Source organism: the organism of the source record quoted next, unplaced genomic scaffold, assembly GCF_019419815.1.
Source record: "Pyrus x bretschneideri cultivar Hongxiangsu unplaced genomic scaffold, Pyrus_bretschneideri_v1 Contig1, whole genome shotgun sequence".
NCBI lineage: Eukaryota > Viridiplantae > Streptophyta > Magnoliopsida > Rosales > Rosaceae > Pyrus > Pyrus x bretschneideri.
The window spans coordinates 6,839,446-6,851,139 of NW_025999390.1; the positions used below are offsets into that span (position 1 = coordinate 6,839,446).

Here is an 11,694-nt window from a genome sequence, read left to right on the forward strand (position 1 = left end):
TCAAAATCAGTTTTACTTTGCAATCTGTTTTCTCAACTTTAATTTCGTCCAAATCAAATCCCCCTTTACTTTGAAGTCTCAATTTAGTTAGAAATTGTTTTGGTTCATGTTTTTAAGTGTTTTGAGTCAAGTTTTCAACCAATTTCGTCCAAATTAGTGTAGGTGCTCAAAACTGCCCAGAAAGTGGTTTTTAGGCAGTTTTGAGTCTTCTAGTTGCTGTTTTGAGTTTTTGTTTTTGTTTTAGTGTTTTAACTTTGTTTTTCATTCTTTGAGTCCAAATTAGTGTTTTTAACTTTGTTTTGGAGTTCTTAGGTCAGTTTTCAAGAGTTTAGCAATCCCTCCTAATCCCCGGTTTTGAACGATCCCTACTTACATACTTTGCTACAATTGTCAGAAGAGGGTTTAATTTGTGTGCTTAATATATTTCGCATCACTTCTATCTCATGTGATCCTTTAACTTGATAATTTCGGTATTCTTCATCATCATCATCACTACTATCGCTCTCTTCACAAAAGTCTTTGGGGTCATCAAAATAACGATCACGTTAATCATACTATTTTGCAATATAACCAAGAAATAACTAATCAAACTATTTTGCAGTATGTGAAACTATCTCCCAGGATCGGTTAATCATCATTTGATCCTGCTTCTTAGAACTAGTGACAAAAACAGTAGACAAATAGTTTGATGGAATGGAATAAATCCCAACGTGAAAGTAAATAAATCCCATGGGACTTAAGGAACTTAAGGAATGATGGAAGGGAATAAATCCCAACCTGAAAGTAAAATAACTTGGTGAACCACAAGCAAGCAGGTGCAAAAACCAGCTGAAGAATTATTTTGTTCCATTTAACGACAAATATGTAATCCATACTGAACAAAAAAACTACTTTCTGTTCTATCAATAACAAAAAAATGCTGGCACAGAAAATGTAAGCTATATTATCCAACTTCTAAACAACAATATTACGTTTCTTAATTTCCTGTGCAGTTCGCCTACCGCTTCTTAATTTCCTGGGAGAGCAATCTATGAGTAACTTGTTAAAGTTAGGAACTAATCATTTCCTCTATCCAAACACTAGACCGAATCCATGTATTGATGCTCAGACCTGAAAAACTAATTACCTTTTTCCTCTTCCTTTCAACTCCAACATTCAATGACTTCAGACATCTGTTTTCCTTTCAGTCTTTGTTTGTGCTTGAGAGCATTATATATATTACTTATTTTTGTTTGTTCTACCTTTTAAATATATGCATATCCTAATGAGATTGCATTGCATCTGATTCATGGTCGCTCTGGTGTTGCATTGCATCTGATTCATGGTCGTTCTGGAGGCACTTGCACAGGAGGCATGAGGTTGCTATTTGATCTAGAACAAATTCAGAGGTATGCCCCCCATGCTCCTGCTTCTGCGCCATCTGTACGTATATTCAAATCATAGTTTTCATTTATTTTGGTGTGCAGTTTTTCTGTTTTCTTTAGGATTAAGGCCTTACTTTCTCTCATGTTATTAATTTCTTATCTCTTTCAATTCCTAAGAGAGTCTCATTAAAAAATACATGGATATACCACCATGTCCGAAAAAAAAATCCAAATTTAGCCAATCTACGAGAAGCCTTCCCGTAATCACAATACCAACTACATTGCTACATATATCTCACATTTTTGCCTTAGTTTGCATACACAACAGAAGAAGAACGAAACCACCTTAAGTTAACCACAATCGAAACAATATGAACAACAATTGATCATAACAGAGATATAAAAAGATTACTATGAACAACCAATTTTGCACATGAAGGCACTTAAATTAGGCACTTGTTCGAGTAGCCTAACCTTAACCCAATAAGGATAGGATAGATGGATCATATGCACAAAATCAACCCGAAAAGAGAAATTATAGTGGACAACATATACATTAAGCTTAAATAATTAAAAACCTGCCTCCACCAATAAGCAAAGCAGAGTTCACAGATAAGTAGCAGGACAAATCAGAAGCAGAGTTCACAGATCAGAAGCAGAGCAGAGCTTTATCCTTTTTTATATACCTAAACCCTAAGATAAATCAGAAGCAGACCTTCCACAAACCCTAATTTTTTTTCCCAATTAATTTTTTCCACAAACCATATCACCTTCCCCAATTAATTTGTTCCTGACCCTCCATCCCCAATCTTTTTTCCCCGACACTCATACACTCATCCATTTGCTCTTCCCACCCCTCTTTCACTCTCACTCTCCCATCCCCAAATTTATAAATCCAAACAAATAAATAACAAAATTTTAGACAAGAGAAGCTTAGCAGAGGAAGGACGCCGAGTCGGAGAATGCGACCTGGAGAACGAGAGAGATCGCCGGGATTGAAGTTTTCTAGTTTGGGTGCAAGAGGCGTGTTCTGAAAGTGTGAGGAAAGGAGGAGGGCAATTTTGGGTTATTGAAAACTTCAATAAAGATTACTGTTCACCCGTGTTTTTGAAAATAAGCTGGTTTTTGGAAGCTGCTATATGCTGCTTCAGGTTTTGGGCTTATTTTCATTCAAAACTTACAAATAAAGCTGATTTTGAGAGTTTACCAAACAACAAAAACACTCTCAACTTTTTTTCATACCCTTTTTTTTTTTTAAATTACCTCAATACCAAACTAGGGTTTACAAGAACGAATGTTTATATGTAGTGACTGGCTCTTCAGCTTTTATGTTTAAAAACTGTGCATTTACCCGCATTTCACTCCATCTTAACCTCCTCACTACAAATATGATTTCAACGTTTAAATAAAATGGTGGTCAGCGCATTTGGTGGATAAAAACACATATGTACTCCAACATTAACGTATTGAAGAAAATACTAAGATAAGACACATCAACAACTTACGTGTAAATTAACAATGGTTTTATTGTTTAGACAAACTTAAGTTTATAAAGAAAAAACACTTCGTTTCCACAAAAGTGAAGTGGGACGAGGGCGCCGATGTGCAAGGACGGACCACGTTGGCGCACGTCATCCATGCAGCTGACTAGGACGAGTTCAACTGATGATGTAGCACAGAATTTTCAGCCAAACTCTGTGTAGGCCAAAACTCACCACATGCCCACCACAGTTATTCTTCATCCCAGTCCGCGCCCTCCAAAATTACCCTTCTTCACCCCCAACATTCACCACCCCGAACCAACTAAAACAAAGCCTCTTCTCCCAAACTCCAATCATGGGCATTCTAGACATTTCACCACCATGTTTGAACCTGTAAAAACTCGTCCTAACCTATTTGTGTTCAACTGAATCAGCTCCAACAAATTCAGTTACTTTCACCATGGCTACCAAACGCTATGTTCTCACCATCTTCATCTTTCTCATCAGCATTGCCGGCAATGCAGCCGCAGCGGAGTCACAACAATGTGCGTCTAAATCCAAAGGAGAATGCCATGACAAAGCACAATCCCTAAAACTGAAGCTCATTGCCATAAGCTCTATTCTAGTCACAAGCATGATTGGTATCTGCCTACCCATTCTTTCACGCAAAGTTTCGGCTCTTCAGCCTGACAAAGACTTGTTCGTAGTTGTCAAAGCATTTGCCTCCGGCGTCATTCTTGCAACGGGTTACATGCACGTTTTACCCGACTCGTTTGATTGCTTGAGATCCGAATGTCTGCCCGAATCGCCTTGGAGGAAGTTCCCATTCACAACGTTTGTGGCTATGCTTTCGGCTTTGCTGGCTATGATGGTGGACTCGTTTTCGATGAGTTACTCTAGGAAATCTTTCCTTCGCAGAGCCGCCGCGCGCGAGGAAGATGAGGAGAGTGCTAAAAATAGTAGGTGCCCTGATCAATTAGAGCATTTTGGTCATGGCCATGGGATTAAGACTGAGGATGGGCTCAATGGTAAGGATTCACAGTTGCTGAAGCATCGTGTTGTCGCGCAGGTATGAATATTACGAATTTTGTGGGCTTTTTCCTTTTTCACGTTGGGTAGGGTCATAAAAACTCTTAAAACCACTTGAACAGCGATATTCTAAAAGGTAATACTTGTGTTTCTCTACGCATTTTTACCATACAAACAAATATCATTTAATTTGTTGGTCATTTAGCCATCTATATGTGTCAAACCAATCAATTGTTTTGGTAATAAGTAATATTCTTATAATAAATTATCCATTTGTTTGGTGCATATGAATGGCTAAAAAATCTTTAAATCTTTAAATCTTTAAATCGAATAAGCTTTTGTATATATGATCTTTAGATGACGATAAATATAATGAATGGTTCCAATTATGATCTTTGCACAATAAAATTCATTAACCATAAATGAGAGGATAAGTAGGTTCCTCCGAAGAGAAAACACAAGCATTATGCTATCTGACTTGCATACTATATTTGAATTAATTTAACTAATTAATAATCTGGCATTACTTTAAATTACGTTAGGCTTTGGATCATTTTTATTTGAGTACATTTGAATGTTGATGCAGGTATTGGAACTAGGGATCGTAGTGCACTCGGTAGTGATTGGATTGTCAATGGGGGCATCTGATAATCCATGCACAATGAGGCCACTCATTGCTGCCATTTGTTTCCATCAATTCTTTGAAGGAATGGGTCTAGGTGGATGCATACTACAGGTTAGATTATTAATTCATTAATCACCAATTAAACTTTGATGCCTTGTATTTAATCAACTAATGCATAATTAAAACTAGGACCACAATTTTTTTCTCTTTTATGGTTCGATTGCAGACTGAATATGGGAGCAAGATTAAGGCAGTAATGGTGTTCTTCTTCTCAACCACAACACCGTTTGGGATTGCACTAGGAATCGCTCTGTCGAACGTATACAGCGACCACAGTCCAACAGCTCTAATTGTTGTAGGGCTGCTAGATGCTGCATCTGCAGGGCTACTAAACTACATGGCACTGGTTGATCTCCTAGCAGCTGATTTCATGGGTCGTAAACTGCAGGCAAATGTGAAGCTCCAAACATGGTCTTACATTGCAGTTCTATTAGGTATAGGAGGGATGTCATTAATGGCCAAATGGGCATAAAAAATTAGCAGTAGCAGTTCAACAATAATGTCAGATAGGATTGTGCTGCTTTTTGTAGTGACTGTTTTGGATGTAGAGTAGGGACAAACATTCTGAGATAATTTTATTCTTTTATTTTTTTTTTTTTTTTACTGTGGCAACAAGTTTGAAGCCTTGGTATTTCTATTAAAATTTTAGATAGACGGTTAATCATTTTGATATTATTCATACTTAATCATCCGTGCAATCAATTTGTGAGGTTTTATGTGAAAAATGTCTCGATGGAATTAGAAATATTATCCAACATTGTCCAACCAATTTCTTTTTCTGTCTTCTTTCACAACATTAGTTTGTATCGTAACAGGATAGCAATGAAGACAGTAAAGAAACCAAGAATTCATAATTTCAATAAATGAACACTAAAAAATCAAAGTACCAACCAACTACACAACAACAATCAAGCGCATTTTCTCATTAGGTGGGATCAGCCGAAAAATACTCACCAAGCCTCAAGAAAAATAAAAAAATTTAACAACCAACAAAACACAATAGAAGAAATTAACACATTAAAAGATGAACAAGGAACGACTAACGAACAAGAACAAGCAGAAGCCAAATGAAAACAGAAACGAACCCACAATGAAAGTAAATTTTTTTTTTACGGAGTAGTAGAGAAATCATACAAAAGGAGAAGCGGTAGAGATGAAGAGGCGACAAATAAATCGATACTAAACAAGAGTGGATTTAACTCAGAGAGATCAAACCCGCTCTAATATCAGGTTAGCAAATCAAGGACGAGAAAAAGAAGAATAAATTGCAAACTCTGAATCTTATTCTACAGACAAAATTAAAGGAGAACACTACACAATCTCCAAGATGGCTTAATCTGAGGAAAACTACATGTCGTTGGACTTAATTGCTACAAAATTACAAGAGTGTACATAAAGGCTAATAAAACAAATAGGAAATCAATCATAAACCTTAACAACAAACGGAAAAACAATCATAATCCGTATTCTATTAAAAAAAAAAATGTAATGTGTACCAGAAATACCTTAACATGATAGATTCCTAACTTGCTAACTTTTCCATCAATAATCACTCAAGATCATTGTCAAGTCAAGTCAACCAATTAGATTCTCAATATTGAGTGCGAAATGCAAGAGAGCGATTGGCCTGGCCCCGATTTTTCATCGTATGAAAATCAAGCTGACATCCCCCTCCATTCAGATGATGGCTCTTGGCAAAATATATCGACTCTTCATTTTCACATGATAAAAAATAAGAGCTAGGCAAGTCGCTCTGAAAACGCACAGGCAAAGAAGATCAAAGTTTGTGTTTGTGGATTGGGACGCAAATCGGGTCTCACCATAAATTGGCCTTATGAAAATTTTCTTTGCGTGACCATATAAATACAAGAAAAACAATATTCACGACCACATTTGATGGACTAATGAGCCGAATAAGAGTCAACGAAATCTGTCTTGTCATCATGATTTACGACTAAGCATGCATGAAGTTGAAGGTTGAGTATGATACAGGCTTAGCCAGCTATGATTACAAAACATGATGTAGATTATTTTCATAAAATTTCAAGTAACATCTATTTACAGGCTTGCAGTACAAAGCTTAGTCTGTGTCACATTAAATCACGAGATTAAGATATATAGGGTGGGGTTGGAGTTTTCATAATTTGTAAACTGCTAATGTCTATCAGAGCTTTAGGTTTATCTTTTTTCTATGATCTGTCAAGAACTTCAAATCTAATTAAAAAATCAAATTAGTATAACAAAAAAAATGATGAAAATCTAATTAGTTAATTAATATTTAACTTAGATGGCGCGAGATCATATTCAATACCAACATTGATGGAGCACTGTCTCTGCACTCTTCTATTAAGTTTTGCACTCTTCTTGAAGGATTGTAAAAAAAATATATTGTGCTGTAAACTGACCAATTCTAAAAGTCATCTTAATCAAGCCCTTATGTCCAAAAACTCCTTTATTCAATTTATATATAATGTTATGAGCAATTTTTAAATATGGACACGTCGCGTCAATATTGCTGGTATTGTTGATATTATTAACTTTCAAGTATCAGAATTGAATGGTGAATGAATTTGAATTACGTAAAAGAATAAAGAATGGTTAATACATGATCCATATGTAGTCAATATTTTGTTTGCAACTGTAGTTAACTACAACGTAAAATGATGGATAAAACATGTGTGATGGTGCCATCATTGATCTTAACTCATAACAAAACCAACTATGTATAACTTTTTTTCCACCAAACAAGATGCAACTTCTATATACTAAAGTCTTAGCCAATACAAATTAAGATTATTGTCTTTCAATAAAGTAAAACATACGACACAAGGACATATATAGAAACCTTGTTGCAAAACACACATCCCCTTAACCAACATAGATATTATGACATAATACCAACTATGTATAACTTTTTCTCCAGCGAACAAGATGCAAGATACTTCTATATACTAAAGTCTTAGGCAATACAAATTAAGATTATTGTCTTTCAATAAAATAAAACATACGACACAAAGACATATATAGAAACCTTGTTGCAAAACACACATCCCCTTAACCAACATAGATATTATGACATAATATCAACTCCAGCATATAATTCGAGTGCATCCTCACGAACATTGGACGTGAAGTATGTAAAGTATTCGGCAAAGTTGAATGGCTTGTACAGCAAAGGATGCTCCTTGTCTATAAATTCCTGTGGCACTTCAATCACCACCTCCTCTTTTGGCACAGAAAATAGGGAATACGAGTACCTCTCTTTGTCCCCACTCATCATAACCCTGTGCGTCACCGCATGAAGCCTCCCATTGCTCCAGGCCTTAAGTGCATCCCCAACAAAGACCACAACAGCTCCCTCCGGGATCATCACTTCAACCCATTTGCCTTGTTTGGTCAGAATCTCTAGGCCTTGCACATCGTTTTGGCACAGAATGGTTAGGGTATTTTTGTCAGTATGAGGCACAAGGCCCAGGGCAGCTGATGGCGATGCCGACGGTGATGTTGTTGATGAGCCAACATTAATGTTGATGTTGCTTGGAGTTGGAGGAGGAGGAGGAGGAGCTTTGTACTTCATGAAACGAAAAACACTGGTGGTGTTTTGGACATGGGTGTCATAGTGGTTCCCCAAACCAAAGCTCTCTAAGATCATCCAAAGGATGGTGATATTCAAGTCCATCATCTTGGAGCACATGGATTTCATTGCCTCACTACATCATTACAACACAAAATACATATATAGTCTTTGATAAAACAACATATATCGTCTTCTCATTCAGCGAATTTATAAGTGCAAAGGCAACCTAAGAAATTATAATCAATCGAGGAAATCAGGAGGCGTGGTAATCAACTGAAATATCAAATACCCATTACTTACTATCATCAACATACAACAAATGTAGCATGAATTCGAACATAAGTGCAGAGGGGAAATAAACAACTCTAGCCAAGTTGGTTAAATCCATTTTCAAAAGATTTAATTTTTGCTCTCACTCAAACTTGTTTAACTTTCATAGTTTGAATTATTTCATAGTTAGAAGAGAAATGTTAAGAGACTTTCTTAAAAGTAAAACTTTCTACGAACTATTTACTACATCACAATTTAATATCAATTTCTTTGCAACATCATACAAAATTTGCAAAAAATAGGAAATAATGAAGAGTCTATAAATAATCTCAGTGTCTTATCATTTCCCTTGTTTATTATTGTACAAAATCCAACAAAATGAGGCATTTACATATTGCAAAACTGATGATCTTTCCCTCTTTCCCTGTGCTGGAGTTCTACAAGGACATGTGGCACCATGATAACCAGGGCGATATAACAATCATATAAAGCTGACAGTCCTTTAATTCAATCTGTTTTGAAGGGATAAGCCTTATTAAATGAGGCATTGGCTGGTAGCGAGGTTGTTGGGTAGCAGCCATTGTCATGTCAAACTGTGGAGTTTTTATGTCATCAAATTTATACTGACATTGCTTCGTTTGAATATGAGATAACTTATTAAGGAAAGATTCTCAATCATATGTACCAGTAAACCCTTAAGCTAGCACAACTATTTTCTAATTTATCCAAGACAGGTAGTGATTATTCTTCTGTTTAGTTGCAATAGTGTTAACTATTAATTAATTATCTCCTAACTATTCAAATCTTTCATGCTATGCATGCACGATCTATGACCTTCATCAGATTCAACTCTTGGAAATCCAAAGTATATATAACATGAGAGAAAGTTTAGAGATAATGGAAAATGGGACTAAAACTTATTTTCGATCTTAAGTTTGTCATTTTGTTCTCTTTCGACGAGTGCTTTAAGATAAATGGAACACCGATTTTAAGTGTAAAACGCAAATTGAGAGTGAGATTAGCAGATATACCTGGAAAACAAAATGAAAACTTGACCTTGTGGGTTTAAATTTTTTTTTGGGGTGCATATATATCTTGATGAGAGATATGCATGCATATGCACACAGAAAAAGTCTAATATTGCAAGCTGTGATCAAAGTTAAAGCAACATGTTTATATATAATTTCAAAGTTTAACTAGAAAGACAAGAAAAATCTCACCAAAATGCAGGGTTTCCTTGAGGCCACATGAGGTTGGTGAAGGCCTGAGCTGCGTCTAGGCGGCAAGCGTCATCGATGCCAAAGCTTTCGTTCAAGGGAATGATCGGGCTCTTGCCTTCGTAGCTTTGATAGGGCTTGGGACTCGTGTGCTTCTGCTTGGTCTCTTCAGGCAGATCAAACAAAGCTTTCATGGCCGTCACCATTTCTTCACGCAACTTCATGGGGATCTCATCCCTCACCAGCAAAAGAAAGCAACCATAATCCTCACATGCCTCTCTCACTTTGTTACTCATAGCTTTCCACTCCTCGCTCCCTTGCTTAAACACTAGACCCTCTGAAAAATCAAGAATTGGGAGTACTTGATCATCCATCTCCATCTCTCTCTCTCTCTCTCTCTCTCTCTCTCTCTCTCTCTCTCTCTCTCTCTCTCTGTCTCCCACTCTCCGACTCCTCTCGTAGTTTTTTAAGAGAAAGGCATCACTAAATTTATAGGAAGCTGGTTCCATGTAACTCTCCCTCCCCCCACCACAAAAGTCCAAAAATTAAATGTGTCTCCTCTTTTAGCTGGTTATTTGCGCAGCATTCCACTTTCTATCTTTTTTTTTCTTTGGCTTGGATATAGATCTTACTTATGTCACAGTGGCATGTCATCACTTTTGTTGTACGCGCATTTTCGTAGGAAGAGTAACGTTAGTGTGATTAAAAAAAGAAAAAAAAAAAAAAAGTCCCCGCGGCTAAAGTATAGCGAGGAGACAAAAATCCTAGACGCCGACTCTTGCCTTTGGTGTTGAGGTTGGTGGCAATCCTTCTTGATTTTTTTTTTTCTTCTTTGTTTCTTATTGTAGTCCTCTCTTAAACTATCGAGGAGAACCTTCAGTTCATGGTTGTGGTCTCTCTCTCGCTTTGTCAAGGAGAGACTTTATGAGGTCATGATTGATCAATCTCGCATTCTAGAGGGGTGATTGTTTTTCAAATATGAGGTGGTGGTGCTTGTGTTTTGTGCGCTCAGTAACTGACCATGAGAAGGAAACTCGATATTTGTTGGAAGGGACTCATAGCAGGGCTTCTTTGCCAATGATTGCAAAATCATTAGAGGTTGGGGCAGTATTTTCTTCGTGGAGCCTCTTCAATAGTTCTCAGGCTTGCAATGTTTTAGTCCTCGTGACTAGGGTTTAGGGTTTAGGAATCATATTATATTTTAATGTGTAGGGTTGTGATGTTCTTTTGACATGTATAGTCTCTTGAATGTTCTAAGAGAAACGTTTAACATATCTTCGTATATACTTTTTTTTTGTTAAACAAATTCGTATATACATTTTTACTATTTTTAATGAAATTCCATTCGTTAAAAAAGCGTTAGAAGGATCATCTTATTTTATACCACAATAAAATGTTACGGTTCACTTTACAGTTTCGTCGGTATATATCGTAAACATTATATATGGTCCCCTTATTCTTTGATATATTATTACAAGAATTAAGGATAAGAAACCAACAGTTCAAATATTTTAAAATGTGTATAATTTTTTAGTGTTGTTGTAACTTATTTTATCTGACAAGGGGAATTAAGGGGCCGGCGGCAAGGAAAGATTGTAGAGAGAGATATGTTTGTAGAATTGTAGGGGAATATGTGTGTTATTTCCTCTTATAGTGTTTTTATTTATAGTAATAAGAGGGAGAAGAAATCCTTCATCCCAAGGAATACAAGTCCATATATATAGGAAAAAATAACTAGAATCAAATCTAATATATAGAATTTACAAAATCACACTTAAATTAGAAAGTTTACAACAAGTGTTTCTAACCAAAAAAAAAAAAAAAAAAAGCCCTGTAGTTCAAAGGATCAATAGGATTCTTACCTGCGCGGTTTTTGTTCGAATCCCTCCTCTTCAATAATGTTTGACAAATAATATAAATAATTAAAAGCCCTTGACAAAAGTAGACGTAGAATACCTATCTTGTTGAAATTTTAAAATGCAGAACAAAACTTCTTGAAATTTTAACAAACAAAAATGAATACATACTACTCGAAATCTCAACCATTCACATTGTTTTCAAAGTGTGCCTA

The 11,694-nt window shown here is 36.1% G+C and overlaps 2 protein-coding genes across 2 annotated transcripts; one reads left to right on the top strand and one right to left on the bottom strand.

The window, feature by feature from the left end:
• Positions 1 to 2,735: 2,735 nt before the first annotated feature.
• On the top strand, positions 2,736 to 6,481 carry LOC103966116 (fe(2+) transport protein 1-like). Its single transcript, XM_009379258.2, has 3 exons — positions 2,736 to 3,914; positions 4,461 to 4,610; positions 4,726 to 6,481. Exons 1-3 carry the CDS (start codon positions 3,306 to 3,308, stop codon positions 5,029 to 5,031), a joined length of 1,065 nt encoding a protein of 354 aa, XP_009377533.1. The 5' UTR covers positions 2,736 to 3,305; the 3' UTR covers positions 5,032 to 6,481.
• An 844-nt stretch (positions 6,482 to 7,325) lies between these two features.
• Positions 7,326 to 10,083, bottom strand: LOC103966089 (2-oxoglutarate-dependent dioxygenase AOP3). The gene is made up of 2 exons (XM_009379226.3): positions 9,627 to 10,083; positions 7,326 to 8,269 (listed from the first exon to the last, which is right to left on the bottom strand). The coding sequence occupies exons 1-2, from the start codon at positions 10,001 to 10,003 to the stop codon at positions 7,630 to 7,632; spliced, it is 1,017 nt and encodes a 338-aa protein (XP_009377501.3). The 5' UTR covers positions 10,004 to 10,083; the 3' UTR covers positions 7,326 to 7,629.
• Positions 10,084 to 11,694: the final 1,611 nt, after the last annotated feature.